Below are 16,986 nucleotides of genomic sequence, written 5' to 3' on the forward strand. Positions count from 1 at the left end.
AAGATGGAATTATTTCGTTTTTTGATTTTTGAGATATAATTTTCATATTTGCAAATAAAAAAAAAAAACTATAAATTTTATTTAGCCTAAAAAGCGATGGACCCCAATACACTAATTGAAGATATACATTGAAGAAAATTGTGAGCCGTTTCAAATCACTATTTTCTAACACTGTTATTAGTCCTTTAACATTTTCAAATTAACAAAAATGGTCCCCGACTAACTATGAGGGTTGGTTAAAAAAAGTCCATTAAGAATGCACTTAACATTTTTGGTCCTAAAAAGTTTTGACACTTTAATAATGCAAAATATTCATCTAAATGTTAGATTTGAGTTCTCAAAAAAAATAAAAAAAAATTAGCGTCCTTTTCCCACAATTACTTAAAAAAAGGCTAAATACCTTGGGACAAAACCAACGGATTGACTTCTTTTTATTTCTCGTTAAGAATGTTAGGAAATAGTGTTCGTCAAAAAGACCGAAATCATCTTCATTTGAATTCATTAAGAAAATACACCAAACTTTAGAAATAACAAAAACTATAAAAATTGTCACTACTAAAACAAGCAAACAAATGATGGACGGAAACCGATGGATAAAATCGAGGGACACTATTTTTTTTTTTTTACGAAAACCAACGTTATGGTTATTTTCGAGGAAAAATGCGCGTAAACTAATTTCTTGCAAAAAAAAGAACCACTACAATGGAAGTATTTATTTTTATACTATATTTTCAGTAAAAGAGCTCTTAAATCATTGCTTTAACCAGTCACAAATGTTTTCGCTCATTTTGGACAAAAAGTCATTTTCAAAGGTAATACTTACTTCTTTCAATATTTAACCCTATCACCTTTATTTTCGCTAATTTTTTTTTTTTTTTCATAGTTCTTGTCTCTAAAATAATTGTTTGATGAATAATTTATCGTAAAAATGTTAATTTTATTATTTTAGTACCAATAAACAAGTGCATACTAAGGGACCATTTTTAACCAACCCTCACATTTTGTTAACTTGTGGCAAACTTAAATGACCAAAACCATTAAGAGCTATTTGGATTGGCTTATAAGTTGGTCAAACTGGACTATAAGCCATTTTTTTAACTTTTTGAATTTTTGGTAAAATAGAAAACAACTTAAAATAAGTTAAAAAAAGTCAAATACCGAAATCGAAGTTGAACCTATTTTTTTTTTTGGCAAAAAAGCGTGTTTGACATTTCCTATCATATATTTACATTAATTCCAATACTATTTATCGAAACACCCTTTAACACTTTTATCCAAACACGTAACTACTTATTTATAAAATAACTTTCAACATTTAAAAAGTACTTTAGAACTATTTGGATGGGCAAAACACACTTATAAGCCAAAAAAAAAAAAAAAAAAGTTATCTGGTTATTTTTTTTAGCTTCTAGAATTATCACCAATTATTTTTTTGAAACACATTTTATGCACAAAATGACTTTAAATGGTGTTATAAGCCAATCCAAACGGTTTTTTATGCTTAAAAATCACTTTTTTGAATTAATCACCAACTATGGATAGTTAAGGAACTATTTTTAACCTACTGAGGGACCATTAGTGGTCATTTGGTAATCGGACAAAGTTATGCAGGAATTATAGTTCTGAAATTATAATCCTGAATTATTTAGTACTTGTTCTTTATTTCATTCATTGGATTAAAGGTGGGACATACCACATATAATCCAAAGCATGTGTGTATTAGTTATACCACCTAGGAAATGAAATAATATTATCTAAGATTATGTTATACTTTTATACCGAGACTAATTAATAACTCAAATTAAACATGATATAAATTTAACCCAAAAATTTAATAATGCACATTAACTTCTTTTTATTTCTCGTTAAGAATCGAGGATAATTTCGTCAAAGAGAAATCATCTTCATTTGAATTCATTAAGAAGGTCAATCTCCCCGTTGTGAATTCAGAGATTGGAGTAAAAATGGAGAAAGAGGGAAAAAGCGATGGCGATAACACAATTACAGTCAACGTTAAGTTCAGTGGCCGATCAATACCAGTAGAAATCTCCTCAGAATCGACCGTCAAAGAGCTCAAATCACTGATTCAACCACTCACAAATGTGCTCACTCGTGGCCAAAAACTCATTTTCAAAGGTAATACTTACTTCTTTCAATTCTAACCCTATCACCGGGTCAAAAATACCTCTCTACTGAAAAAAAAAGAAAGTTTTCAAATATACCCTTGTGTTATTCTCTAAAATAATTTGAAATTATTTTTTAAACTCGTTCCATCACCCAACTAAATAATAACCATGATCCTTATTTCCCTGATACGTGGGTTTGAAATTTGAGTGAATTATCCTCTTCCCCTTTTTAAACAATAGTAGCTCCAAAGAGCTGAATATCAGTGAACTGAATTTCTTCAGGAACACGTTTGGCTGAAAATAATTGTTTGGACATAATTATCGTAAATACTTAATTTTTTTTTTTTCTATCAAGATAATGGTTAAAAACACACCTTAATTATCACTTTTTCTGAACTTTCCTACCTTAACTATAAGGTGCTTGTATACTATTTATCAAAACACACTGAATTATCTAGTGTTTGAGTTTCCTACCTGAACTATCACCAACTATTTATCGAAACACACTGAACTATCAAGTTAGAAACACGCGAAAAAGTGATAGTGTTTTTGATTATTATCTCTTAATTTTTTTTTTTAACTTTTCAATTTAACTCCTTTAATTATCCTGCTGGAGTGTCATTTGGCACCATTTTTAAACACACACACAAAAAAAATAAATAGAGAATGTACACCCCGCACCATCAGATACTAGTCGAGATTTGTTTTGATAAATAGTTAGTGATTGTTCAGGTAGAAAACGCAAACACTTGATAGTTCACTATCAGGTAGGAAACTCACGAAAAAGTGATACTTGACGTGTGTTTTTGACCATTATGTGAAAAAAGTTATTTGAGCAGTATCAAGTAAAATAATAGTTTGAAATTCATTTTCAAACACAACTTTAATTCGAATTTAATTTCAAATATTTTCTTTCTACTTCAACCAAATATTACATTAGGAACATAAATTTCATATGTATCTTCATTTTGTTATTATCAATTCTGTAAAGTCATTTGTGAGACAGGTAACTGTTGACAGGATGAGAGTTTTACCTGTTTGGCTAGAAGTATGATAATAATTATTTTATCGCATATAAAAGGATTTAATTTTTATATAATGATAGTGGAAATAATTTTTGATTAAGTATTATTTGAATTTGATAGTCGACATAATTTGTGTGTTTTTCATGAATAGGGAAAGTATTGGTGGATGAAATGACATTGAAGTCCTTGGAGGTTAAAAATGGTGCTAAGATCATGCTAATGGCTTCCCAGGGCTTACACCAAGGGGTAATTCTTCATTTTTCTTGGGAAACTTACCTAAATGTACACTACGTCCATCTAGTTTACCAAACATGGCCGAAGTATACACTGCCTATACAGTTCGGCTGTATAGGTAGTGTATAGGTATGTATAGTATATGTATATTTAGTATATACACTACCAGTACACTGCATACATATAGTAAACTAGATGGCCGAATGGTATTTGGCTGTAATATTCCGATTTTTCTTTGCAGTTCACTTTCCGTCCTTTCCTCCATTTTGCTAGAAGCTCTTTTGTGACTACCAACTGAGTTAATTCCCCAAATAGTCGCTCAACTTAGTGAATTTATCTAGCAATGTTATTTTCTTTGTTTTATGACAATAAAATCACTCAACTATTACTCGGTTCCTTAAAAGGTCAGACCTACCAAATTATGGTTGAAAGTTCATTGGAGATCCATTTTTGTTCTAAATATGAAATTATCTTTTTCTTGGTTGCTTCTACATTTCCTAATTCTGAATGTAGGAAGTGCTAACTTGTATTCTAAATTCATAGCTTTAGAAATACATTTCACTTGTGGCAACAAATACAATTTTATTTTTACGAAAACTGAAAAGCTACTTTCTTTTGGTGGGTTTGTTCACAGTGAGCAATGTCGAAACTATTTGGAGGAAAAGACCCTTTCGATTATCCATTTTTAATTTCACTGAACCATTTGGTAGTTGGAACTACCTGTTGAATGAACAATAAGGCTCTCCGAAGCAAATCATCATTGAAGAGTTAAATTCTGAAGGTGGTGGTGGTGCTCAGGAAAATTCTGAATCAAGAAATAAGAACAAGAAAACATGGGAAAAATCAAATGGTAACTTAGTTTTGCTTAACTGATTATCGTTTATACATATATATATAAAATGTGTATTTTTAAAACAAAAAGGGATCTCCAGTGGACTTTGTACCATAATCTGGTAGGTATGACCTTCTAAGAAACCAAGAAATAGTTGAGTGATTTTGTTGTCATAAAACAGAGAAAATGACTTTGCTAGATAAATTCACCTAGTTGAGTGACCATTTAACTCCTACCAACTATTTGGTATTGGGGCTTAGCTGTGTTGGTACACTTTGTTACAGAATTGTATATCATTAGAAAATATAGAAAACCTCTAGTATTAGAAAGCCTTTCTTTGTCTTAAAGGACAACATATTGATTACTAGAACGAAATGGATATACGTGGAGTAATGTATGTTGAGAATTTGAGATATAGGAGACTACTACAACTAGTTGGGATTGAGGTGTAATCGATTGACCAGTACTTGTGTCTTTGGATTTTTTATAAAATAAAAACCAGAAATTCCACTAGATCCTGAACTTCTGTTTTCTATATTAGAAAGTGAATTGATTAAAATTTTAAAGCTTTTTAATCTGATGTCTTGAGTTATTTACCTTTTTGTGTATATTTGATAGGATGGACCAATAAGAAAGGAAGCTTCCACATTGCCCACAGTGAGGAGGATGCCTGAAGCTATGAGACCTAAAACGGACGGTCCTCAAATTCCTGTTCTGAAGAGCCAAGTTGAACGGTGGAAGGTTACTGGGGTCGTCGCATTATCAGGATGCAATCTGAAGGTAAGATGAGAAGTAACTGGCTTTGCTTCGTCAAATGATTTCGAACCTGTTCTTACCATGGCTGATCTTAATTGTTATGGGACAAGAGATACAATGGTTAAACCAGAACTCACTTCTATCCAATCTTACACATATTGGAGTTGACCTAATATAAAATTGTTTTCTCTTTTTCTTTTTCCTTCCAATTCATTTATCTAATTTATATCTAATCTATTTCTGGCTTGAGTAGGTGAGATAGCCAGCTATTCCCTTCTATTTCGGATACCAATATGGGCAAAACCACTAAAACAAAGAATCCATAAAATTATAAAAATTGGGCAGAGGGATTTGAACCTTCGATTGTTCTTCATTTTGTCTATAATACCTGTTTTCAGTAATGGAGCTGTTAACAACTCATCCATCTGTATGAAGGCTAATTTTGCAGTATTACTCCAAATAGAACATGGCCATTGGAGTAGATATTCCCAGTATCTTTAGAAAGATACCACTAGCTGTGCAGTCTAAATAAAAAACAAAATTCTATTTCCCTCCCCCATGAATAGAAGAGCAAAAGAGATGGGACGAATATTGTCATAAAGATCCAATACATTTGGAATAAAGCAAAATCCCTCCATGACATACTTTATTCCAATTAAAAACTTTGGCTGATAGATGGGTTGAATATAGTTCATTTGTCGGGAATTTGGAGGGTTAAAACCATGACCTTCCTAGAATATAGTTCATTTGTTGGGAACTAGGAGGATTAAAAGCATGACCTTCCTAGTAGCTGATGACGAAAATGTTGCATGTTTCTGGTATTTTAATCTTTCTAGTGGGTACCTCTAAATATTTCATCTTGGAACTTATTTGTTGCAACACTAAAACCAGAATGACCACCCAAAATTTTATCAGTAGCAAGACACTAAACTAAATTGAAGTCCCAAAAAGATGCAAGTCATGTAGAGAAAAGAAAAAAAGAAAACAATACTACTGTGCAGTTCAAACTTATTGAATAAATATTGGGTTAGTCCGAGAGAGAAATGGCCTACACTACTCAGATAATTCCCTTTTTGTATCACTTATGCATGTAGATATTCTGTATCAAGAATGAGAATATACTATGGTCAAAGGGTAAATTTCTCTTAACCAAGTAGTAAAACCAAGTTTGATTCCTTCTATAACCCAAGAGTTATTAAATAAATCGTAGTAGCATACGTATGTCCTTAAACTACGTTGCCAGCTGCTTTTTCTTCTTGAAGATATTGCTCTAATCACTTATTGGAACTTGATAGGCCCTACCAGATGAAGTGTTGACCTGTGGACCTTCTGCTAGAGTCCTTGATCTCAGCCAAAACTCAATACAGCATCTTCCGGCGGCGATTAATAGTTTATGTTCGCTTCAGGTCAATAGAGCTGACTCCTTTACTTATCTTTGAAATTGCAATTTATTCACTTGTTTGAGGCAGAAATTTATTTTGGTATTGTTTCTGCTTCCAAGAAATTGATGCTCAATGGGAATGAAATAGTGGATAATTCCTTAAGCTGGGAAGAGCTAGCTTTTCTAAAGAGTCTTATGGTTATTTCACTGAACCAAAACCAGTAAGTCCCACTTATTCCTCATATATTCCCTTCATTAGCATACTACTCTCCAAGCTGAATGAGATTCGCCAATATGTTGCATTGTCTCTATGTAATTGAAGTTAACTTGTATTCTTTTCTGTACCATTAAATGATGGCTACACCAAACATGTATGTAGATTTGATTGTGAGGGACAGTAATTGCAATGTCATAGTTCTCATTTGTTTTGATAAAATTAAAATATGAAAACTTAAGTTATGTCAATGAGTAATATAAGTTGTTGAATTTGGAGTATTCGAATGTTAAGTTGCATAATTGGAATATTAACCATTCCAAGTTTTCCTTTGACATTCAGCTTGAAACTCAATTGTAAAATTCGGTCACAGTTTTCTGTCTAATATACTGGTTTTTCCTTGCATTTTACTTTTTATGAATATCAATGAACCCGATTATTGCATTTATTTATAACAAGAACAAGTTACTTCCAGAATAGTCAAATACTTATGAAAGCATGTTTAAAAAATTGTCAACTGTCATGGTCTGTCAAATGTTTGAATAGTTTGGCTTTTACATATCACTTTATAGTTAGTTTGAACCAGTGATTGGCAATTATCAATTTCTATGTAACTTGAATTGTTCTCACGAAAATATTATAAAGCTTTTAATCGGCTCTTAAGGTATTCAGTTCTTACTTTTAAGTGCCGAATTGGTTATAGGACACCCCCTTTGCTAAAGTATAAAAACCACGCCAACGTGTAATATTCATCACTTTTTGTTTATTAGCAGTTCATGTGAGATGTTTAATTGGAAGTGGAAAAGAGAGATTCTTAGTGGTGATCATTATTTATTGACTGACCCTCTCAAAAACATGCTTGGGAACTGAATATAAGCTGTCTATCCTTCATTCACAAAAATCATGGTACTAATTTTCTTTTGTTCAGTGACATTCAGATATTGTTTCGTGTTTATTTTCTGATACGGCTTACTCTGTTTATCAACCTCAACCATTTATCATGTGCCTTTATTTCGTATAAAGGTTTCTTATACGACTGTATCAACTGATCTTCTTCTTGGTATGCAGTATAGCAACACTGCCTCCTGAGGTCGGCGCTTTGACCAGTCTTAGACAACTTCATATTTCACATAACGAGTTAACAGGTCTCCCATCTGAGATAGGTCTGCTGACCGGCCTTGAGGTTCTGAAAGTTAACAACAATAGGTAATTTGAAGTACTGAAACAAACAAAAAGATATCTCAATGTACTGTTATCATGATATTTAGTGTTAAGTTATTGTTACAAGTCTTTGTTCTCTCGCCCAATGATAAACCTTTCTCGAGGACGTTGATGTTTTGGAGTCTGTTGAGTTTTTTTTTGTTTCTCTTTGAAGAAATAAGAACCTAAGTTTTAGGTTTGTAAGCTTAATCTTTTAATTGCAGGATACACTCTATTCCGGAAAGTATAGGGGGTTGTGCTTCTCTTATTGAGGTAAAAAAAAAAATTGGCTTATTTTCCTTTATTCGCTTGTCTTCTTCTCTTTCATTAACTGGAATCATGAAATCCAAATTATAGGCTGAAACAAGTTCCAGCATTTATTGTTTCCTATGATGTTATTACGGTAATAATATTTACCTATATACGTATAACCTGATTCATTATGGTGTAGGTTGATCTTTCATCTAATCTTTTGGTAGAGCTGCCAGAAACAATTAGCAAACTAAAGAACTTAAAGGTTTGTCAGCATTTATTTGCTTTTGCATTTCTGTTTGTCTTTCTTCTCACATTCTTTGCTTAATTATAGTGTGTTTCTTTTGAAGTCATGCTTCAAAGATACCACTTCAGTTTACAATTTATTTTATGTAATGTAGAAAATAACTTGTTCTTTTATAAACGCTGTATAGAATAGAACTTGCAAACATCTGACTAAGTTAGCTAGATATGCTGTAGTACTGGTTGTTAGACCAAACTGGGCGATCTACTGCCATCATCTGCTTGACCAACACCATTTGCTTTGCTAAAAGCAAAGCACGTGATAGGTAAAACTTAATCACGGTGAAGTGGAAAATGTGTATGAGAGACACGTCTTACATTCATTAATTTGGTGTAGCACTCGGCGCAAGTAAGTTCTTACCGCACATTATAGGGGCATGTCACGAGTTTGAATCCTGCCACAGATAAAAGCCTAATTTTAAGTGGAGAGGGGTAGATGGGGGCCCATTATCACTTAGTTTCGAACTGTGTGCCAACCAACTCCTAGGGACCTCTCAGTTATCAAAAGGGAGAAAAAGCTGTTACACAAGTTTCTCTAGTTAACAATTTTTTGAAACAGTATGCTTTTGCCCCAATTATTTGCGTGCTTCATGTTCTGATTACTGGTGCAGGCACTTTATCTTAAAAACAACGGGATCAAATCCCTTCCTAGCAGCATCTTTAAGCTGTGCAGCGAACTCTCGATATTAGATCTCCATGGCACTGAAATAACTGTGGATGTTATCCGCCAGGTACTCAATTATTCACTAACTAGTAATATGCCCCATTTCTGTTCCCCCCTCACGATTTCCAAACGTTCACAGCTTGAAGGATGGGAGAATTTCGATGAGAGAAGACGGTCAAAGCATCAGAAGCAACTGGACTTCAGAGTGAGTAGCTCTGCCAAATTTGATGAAGGAGCTGATAAAAACTGATAGGCAAGTGACACAAATTGCTCGGTTTATATAGACCATGAATCCATGACATATGCATTTGCATAGTGATTCCTAGCAATCCTTACAAAAGAATCCTACAGTACCTGTTAAGATACTACAAGGAATTTCAAGGTTCTATAGAAATTTAGATCAAGAAAATATATGTGTACACTCCCTACAGATTTACCATTGTTCTGAAAATCTTTACTCACATATAAAAACATTAGTAGGAGGTCCTGATGCTTTGTGATTAATGAATCTCGAGAAAGACATATAATCTCAAGCTCTGTTAGTAAAGTTCAAAACGAAGGCCCCGTAGCATTTTTGTGGCACACATTCTTTTTGTCTGTCCCAAAAAAGAAATACGCATTACTATATTTTGAAATATCTAACTTGAAATTCTCATTCGACCCATAATGATATGGTTTTAGAGCCACGAAATGTTCATGGTAAGTTTTATCAAATTTTAAAAATCTTAATTTCTTTCTCAAATTGGATGTCCAATAAATACTGTAATATAAATCATTGATGGCTAGTGGTTAGTGAGATGAGTACAGTTCATAATACTCCCTCGAGATAAAAAATAAAAAAAAGAGTTCGCGTCATTTGCACACCCTTTAAGAAACTATTTATTTCAAGAAAAAAAATATGAAAATTGACTAAACTATGCCTTAATTAAATAGGTATAGAGATTTGATCACATAACATTTAATAGGGGCAAATCTGAAAAGTTAAGGTTAATTGTTTCTTGATTTAATAAATAGACACTTTTTTTGACCTAAAAAAAAGGCTAAGTGAACACATTTTTTTTTATCCGGACGGAGTACCAAAAGTATTGTATTTCTACCGACTTAGAGCGAAAATATTTGGCGCATATCCCAATATGATGATAAAAGCTTCTGTAAATTTCGAACTTACTTTTCGCAATGCAACTTTTTTCTCATGCGATCATACCAACTAAAACTTTTTTCTGCATAGCACTAAATATTCTGAGACTTGCTAAAACTTGCTTGTCCGGTCAAAATGTATAGATGAGGCTTTCAATTACAATATAGGGAATTTGACGTTTCGACACGTGTTTTGGCATTGTGTGGTATCTTAGACACATAATAGGCATATACTCCCTCGGTCCTATCATAAGTGTCACCTTAATCAAAAATACACATATTAAGAAACCAATAATGTAATGTAAAATTTACTAAACTACCCTTATATAATAAAAATAAATTGTTTTTCTCTTTTGATTAGAGCATGCGTGAAAAGTAAGCCTTTTAACATTGAAAATCCAACAATACCAAGTTTCTATGTGCTTTTTGTCTTGAATACATAAATTTGTCAGTTTTTGTCTAAGGGCAAAGTAGGAAAAATTTTGTCAATATATGCATTAATTTCCTAAGGCGACACTTATTATGGGACAAAAAATTTTAACTAAAGTGACACTTATTGTGGGACGGAGGAAGTATTAGCTAAGTTTTAAGAAACTGGCATAAAATAGCCAATGTACACGTTTTAGGTTAAAAGATTTAAAGTATGTTTGACCAAGCTTCTAAAATCAGCTTATTTTAAAATGTACTTTTAAAAATAGTACTTTACAAAAAATTACTTTTGACAAAAAATAATTTGTGTTTGGCCAATTAATTTAAAAAGCACTTTTGAGCTGCAATTAGTGTTTGGCCAAGCTTTTATTTTTCTCAAAAGTACTTTTCGAAAAAAGTGCTATTAGTCAAAAACTATTATTTTTAGCTTCTGAAAAACTATTTCTGCTACTCCCCAGAAGCACTTATTTTCTCCAAAAGCTTAGTCAAACACCTCATTTTTTTTTAATAAGCATTTATTGAAAAAATAAGCACTTTTTGGGAAAAATAAATTTGGCCAAGCAGGCTATTAGTATCCACGTTCACAAATTTCTGGAGTAAAAATAGGAGAAAAGGACCAAAATAGTACATTATCTTTGTTAGACAAAATCTAATATTTTTCACATAGAGCACTAATAGTACATTATCTTTGCATAAGTGATGAACTTCTTAATATCCCAAATATTTTTAAAATTTAACGGAAAAGAACGAAAATGCCCCTAAACTTTTAGAAAAGGTATAAAAATACCCTTTATTCATCTATTTTGCTAAAACTCTCAAAAATTCAACTTTTTGAGCTATTTATTCCCTTTGACTAAAAATACAACACTAATTTTGTTTTTTTTTTTAAAATATTTAAATTACACATGACATTTTATTTCGAAAATTGATTTATTTTTTAAAAAGAAATCATGCAAAATCATCGTTATTTGTAGAATAAGGAAAAATAATTTTTTCAAAACCCGTTTTTTAAAAAACAAATGTAGTAAGCCTTTTATATATATATATATATATATATATATATATATATATATATATATATATATATATAAAACTGCGAAGAGAAAGGATTTTCATTAAAACATGTGGAATTTTTTTAAATTTGGAAAACTTTTTTTATTCATGAAACCCCATTTTTTTTAAAAATTCAATTTTTAAATCAAAAACTTATTATTTTTTTTTAAAAAATGTGCAAAACTAATACTCCATAATTTTCTTGTGTGTGTAATATATATGTATGTATGTTTTTTTTTTTTTATTCAATTTTTATAGTCATAAAAAAATTTAATTTTTTTGCATTTTATAAAAATCTAGTTTTTACAGATTTTGAAAAAAAATAAAAATTAGTGTTGTCCATTAGTCTAAGGACATAAATCATCCAAAAAATTGAATTGAGGGGTAGTTTTAGCAAATAGATGAATAAAGGGTATTTTTGTATCTTTTTTAAAAGTTCAGGGGCATTTTTGCCCTTTTTCGTTATATTTTAAAAAAGATATTTGGGAGTTTGACTAAAAGTGATTATGCAAACATAACGTACTATTAGTGTTGTAAAAAAAATTTGATTTTCAAACTCAAAAGTGTCTCCCTCGTAAAAAATTCTCCTTCTCATTCTCTCTCCAATTTCACTCTCTAATATTTATTTCTTATACGGTAATTCTCTCTCATGGAAGTTGAACTCTCTACAATATCTTCTCCTAAAATCAGCCCATTAGAACTCTAGTACAATAGTGAATCTCTCACAATAAATTCACTCTACAACAATCATGAATCTCTCAAAAAATTTGTAAGGTTTTTGAGCCATTTGTTTGTTTGTACTACAAAATAGATGGGGAAGAAAAGTTTTTTGAAGAAATTGGCTATTGATTCTGATTTCAAACATTCTGATTTCGAAAATCGTCGACCCAAATTTTCGAAATCTACACATTCAAAATCATCGGTATGAGAATAAAAGTAAAAATAAGATTGGCATTTTTCAAGTTCAAGAAAAGGATAAACAAATTGCAAAAGACCCTGTTAATTCGAATAAGAGGAAGTTTCGAGATAGCGACGTGGGTGGCAGTGAGGTTTAAAACCTGCGAAGAGAAAGGCTAAACAAAATAACGGAAATGAACTAGCAATTGGTGAATTGGAGGTCTTTATTCATGTAATCAGCCTTTTATTTACTAAACGTGCAATTTTGAGTTGTATACACCTTATGTATACATATGCTTGGTTTGTAATTTTTATTGCAGCTATATTTTGTGTGTGTGTGTATATATATATGTATGTATGTATAGCACCTTCTGGTTTATTCAATTTGTTATAGTCACCTAATGTATACATGTGTTTGGTTGTTTTTTATTGCATATGTATTTTGCACACATTTTTTGTATACACCTTTTGGTTACCTAACTAATGTATATACATGTTAGTTTTGTTGCATCTATTTATGTATAGTGTTTACAAATATTTCTGCTGCATTTGATGAATTGAGATTTTCCATTGATAATGATCAAGTCAACGTCATGACCATTTCAAAACTCTACATAAGATAAAGATCAGAAAACCCTCAGAGAAAATGTCCCGTAAGGTAAAGGAGAGTTTCTAGGACATGGAAAAAAAGTAAAATAACAATAAGCCATGTCAAAAAAAAAAAATTAATTTTAAGAAAAATTAATTTTAAAATCTATTTAAATAATTAAAAAAAAATCAAAAACCCAACCTATCTTGATAGCCACTTCAAAGAACTATTTTTGTTGAAGAAGTTCGTGCAGGAGTCGTTTGCTAAGTTGTTTCACTGAGTCGCTTCAAAATCTATTTAAATAATTAACAAAATGGTGTCGTTTTTTGTCGGAGATTTGTTTAAATAGATTTTGAAGTGGAGCGGCGACTGTTCGAGGGGGTTTGTTTTAAGGAGTGAGTTTGCCAAGGTAAATTGACAATCTTATAAAAAGGCTTAAAAATATTTTACCACTGATTTGAAAATGGTTATGAATATTAAAAGTGTTTAATTTTAACGTAGGTACAAGTATTTGTATTCTTCCTTCCTATATATATACATATTTTCATGAGCTTTTTTTGATGGTTTCAACAGCTTAGCAATGAGGTTAAAGCTTTCAAGGATTTGGTCAAGACGACTTTTCAACATTCATTTGACAAATCAGCTCATGAGGTAAACAATTATGCATATTGTATATATAATTTCTTTTCAAGGAAAATATGACAATTTATTATCAAATCCAATATTAACAATTGAAAAAACAAGTAAAAAAAAATATAACTTTACAAAAAACATTTGACTTTTCAAGTTATATTGTTTTTTTAGTTGCTTTTTCAACTATTAATATTAGATTTGATAATAAATTTTCATATTTTCCATAAAAAGAAAATGTATACAATTTGCATAATTGTTTACCTCATGAGCTCATTTGTCAAATGAATGTTGAAAAGTCAAATCCTTGAAAGCTCAAACCTCAGTGCTAAGTTGTTGAAAGTTGAACCATCAAAAACAGCTCATGAAATACGATATATAGGAAGGAAGAATACAAATACTTACACCTACGTTAAAATCACACACTTTAATATTCATAACCATTTTCAAATCAGTGGTAAAATATTTTTAAGCCTTTTTATAATATTGCCAAGTTAACTTTTCAAACTCACTCTTCAAAACGAATTCCCTAGAACAATTAATGTGTTTTTTTGAATGTAGAATGAAGCTCCCCCGATGATGGTCGTCGTTATTCAGACTGCGCGTGCTCGACTCAGCCTGAAACAACTTAGCAAATGATTCCTACACGAACTTCTTCAACAAAGATAGTTCTTTGCCAAGCTAGATACAGCAAGATAGAAAATGTTACATGCAAATAATTTGATGACTCACAACAATAAATTATGCGATAAAACTCAAAAAAAAAAAAAAAAAAAAAAAAAAAAAAAAAAGTTAACAGAAAACTTACATCTTCAATTTTGCATCTCGTTTCCTTTTCCTCGAAACTCTCCTTTACCTTATTGGACATTTTCTCTATAGACTCTTTCTTTTGAGGTTTGATCTTTTTCTCATGTGGAGCTTTGAGATTTTTGTCATTGACATTACAGTGACTTGCATCATTATCAGTGGGCTTAAACGATCTCAATTCATCAAATGCAACAGAAATATTTGTAAACAACTGATAATAAAAACAGTCATGAATAAATAATATAAAGTACAAGTTTTTCATATCTTATTTTGTTAGCAGATTTGCTAAATAAAGACTGGCCTAAAAATTCGGTGGTAGGACTCTTCTTAATCACTTTCCAGTTCAGTATCAGTGGAACTCTGTTAGCAACACAGATTGCAATATCTGGATTGACATTGGAACAACACTCGTATATCCAGATTTGCAAAGCCAGGGATAACCCACCAGGGATAACCCACCAAACCTATGAAAGGTTTTGACACGATACAATTTTTTCCTAATAGATTTCATCAAGTTTTTGAAAACAAAGTTTCCCCATGAAAAATCTTATATTCTCCGCTCTCAACTAAGTGAAAGTATTGATCGCTTATGAAAATCCTTTTGGTGACGGCAGATAATAGGAATGTGTAAATAAAGTAGAGAATAGCAATCTTTACAGCATCTTCATCTGAAAGCCACCTTTCCTTGGAAAAACATTCCACAAGGTCATTCTTATCTACTTTGACTTTGCCTGGGAAATATGTTTGCTTTAGCCTGTTTGAATCCTCAAAAAAATCATCAACATCATCCTCTCCGTCACATTGCAAACCGGTTATTATGGCAAATTCTTTTAATCCAAAATACAATCTATTTTCATGTATTTTGACATAAAACAAGTCCTCCCGATCGTGAACCAGTTCCCTTCTCATTAAGTAAGTTATCAATTGATTCTGAATATGAACTTCTGGCATATGAAGGAAGTACCTAAAAATTGTTTGACTAAACATGTAAATCTGATCATCGTTAAGTGTTGATTTTAACGATTTCACAACCTCTACATTTACATGGGAGCTAAACTGACAACTTGGGAATTTTTAATTCTTTGGGACATAATAACCGCACTCTTGCATTATGAAATTCAAATTCAGCTTCAAAAGAGATTGTTATCTACACAATCATATGTATCCAAACCATAATGTGTATACAATATATCTGAGCAAAGCCAACTAAAATCAAGCAAAAAATAATTCCCCATTATACAAACCAGCATATGTGTACAATAGATGTATACAAAACACAGATGCAACAAAACCCAGCATGTGTATACATTACGTCTGTATAACCAAAAGGTGTATACAAAAAATGTGTACAAAATAAATATGCAGTAAAAAAACAACCAAACACATGTATATATTAGGTGACTATAATAAAATGAATAAACCAGAAGGTGTATGCAATACATACACACACGGAGATATATAGATAGATGCATACATGCATGCATACACACACACACAAAAAAAAATATAGCTGCAATAAAATATAACAAACCAAACATATGTATCCATAAGGTGTATACAACTCAAAATTGCAAGTTTAGTCAAAAAATAAAAGGCTGATTACATGAATAAATACCTCCAATTCACGAATTGCTAGCTCATCTCCGCCTTTTTTTTTTTTGAGCCTCTCTCTTCGCAGCTTTTAAACCGTCACTGCCACCCACGTCGCTATCTCGAAACTTCCTCTTTTTCGAATTAACAGGGTCTTTTGCAATTTATTTACCCATTTCTTGAACTGGAGAAATGTCAATCTTATTTTACTTTTATTCACATACCTTGATGATTTTTCACGTGTAGATTTTGAAAACTTGGGTGGAGGATTTTCGAAATCGGAATCTTTAAAATCAAAATGTTCGAAATTAGAATCAGTAGCTTGATTCTTGATCAATTTCTTCAAAGAATCTTCCCCATCTATTTTGTAGTACAAGCAAACAAATGGCTCAGAAACCCTAGAAATTTTTTGAGAAATTCATGATTGTTCTAGAGTGAATTTATTGTGAGAAATTCACTTTCGTACTAGAGTTCTAATAGACTGATTTTAGGAGGAGATATTGTAGAGAGTTCAACTTTCAGGAGAGAGAATTACCGACCGTATAAGAAATAAATATTAAAGAGTGGAATTGCAAAGAGGATGAGAAAGGAGCTATTTTAACTCTGAAATTTTGTAAACGTGGGTACTAAATCTATTAACCCAGAACGTGTATATAGACCGTTTTATGCCGGTTTCTCAAAACTTGGCTAAAATATAATTCCCGATCATAAAACTTCTATAGTCAAACTAAATCTTCGGAGTACAGCTATGTATGTAGAGAGTGGTTAATTGAAAAATGTACGTCATATATATAGATCAAATATTACTTTTGTGTACATATAGGCCATGCCCATCTACAGCCAGCTTAAATTTACGTCAACAAGGAG

The 16,986-nt window shown here is 31.5% G+C and overlaps 1 protein-coding gene and 1 long non-coding RNA gene across 2 annotated transcripts; both read left to right on the forward strand.

The window, feature by feature from the left end:
* The first annotated feature begins 1,827 nt into the window (after window positions 1–1,827).
* Window positions 1,828–9,571, forward strand: LOC132050478 (LRR repeats and ubiquitin-like domain-containing protein At2g30105). The gene is made up of 10 exons (XM_059441729.1): window positions 1,828–2,136; window positions 3,303–3,397; window positions 4,836–4,997; window positions 6,269–6,379; window positions 6,475–6,575; window positions 7,637–7,774; window positions 7,993–8,041; window positions 8,220–8,285; window positions 8,935–9,054; window positions 9,127–9,571. The coding sequence occupies exons 1-10, from the start codon at window positions 1,965–1,967 to the stop codon at window positions 9,235–9,237; spliced, it is 1,125 nt and encodes a 374-aa protein (XP_059297712.1). The 5' UTR covers window positions 1,828–1,964; the 3' UTR covers window positions 9,238–9,571.
* A 3,888-nt stretch (window positions 9,572–13,459) lies between these two features.
* On the forward strand, window positions 13,460–15,304 carry LOC132050481 (uncharacterized). Its single transcript, XR_009413424.1, has 3 exons — window positions 13,460–13,501; window positions 13,666–13,743; window positions 14,810–15,304. It is a non-coding gene; the product is annotated as an uncharacterized LOC132050481 (long non-coding RNA).
* Window positions 15,305–16,986: the final 1,682 nt, after the last annotated feature.

Source organism: Lycium ferocissimum, chromosome 3, assembly GCF_029784015.1.
Source record: "Lycium ferocissimum isolate CSIRO_LF1 chromosome 3, AGI_CSIRO_Lferr_CH_V1, whole genome shotgun sequence".
Lineage (NCBI taxonomy): Eukaryota > Viridiplantae > Streptophyta > Magnoliopsida > Solanales > Solanaceae > Lycium > Lycium ferocissimum.

Bases quoted from the DNA above. Each gene is read 5' to 3' on its own strand.
- LOC132050478 (XM_059441729.1), top strand. From the start codon at position 1,965: ATGGAGAAAGAGGGAAAAAGCGATGGCGATAACACAATTACAGTCAAC. The intron at 6,380-6,474 runs GTCAATAGAGCT...TCTGCTTCCAAG, and splicing joins ATAGTTTATGTTCGCTTCAG to AAATTGATGCTCAATGGGAA. The intron at 8,042-8,219 runs GTAAAAAAAAAA...ATTATGGTGTAG, and splicing joins GTTGTGCTTCTCTTATTGAG to GTTGATCTTTCATCTAATCT.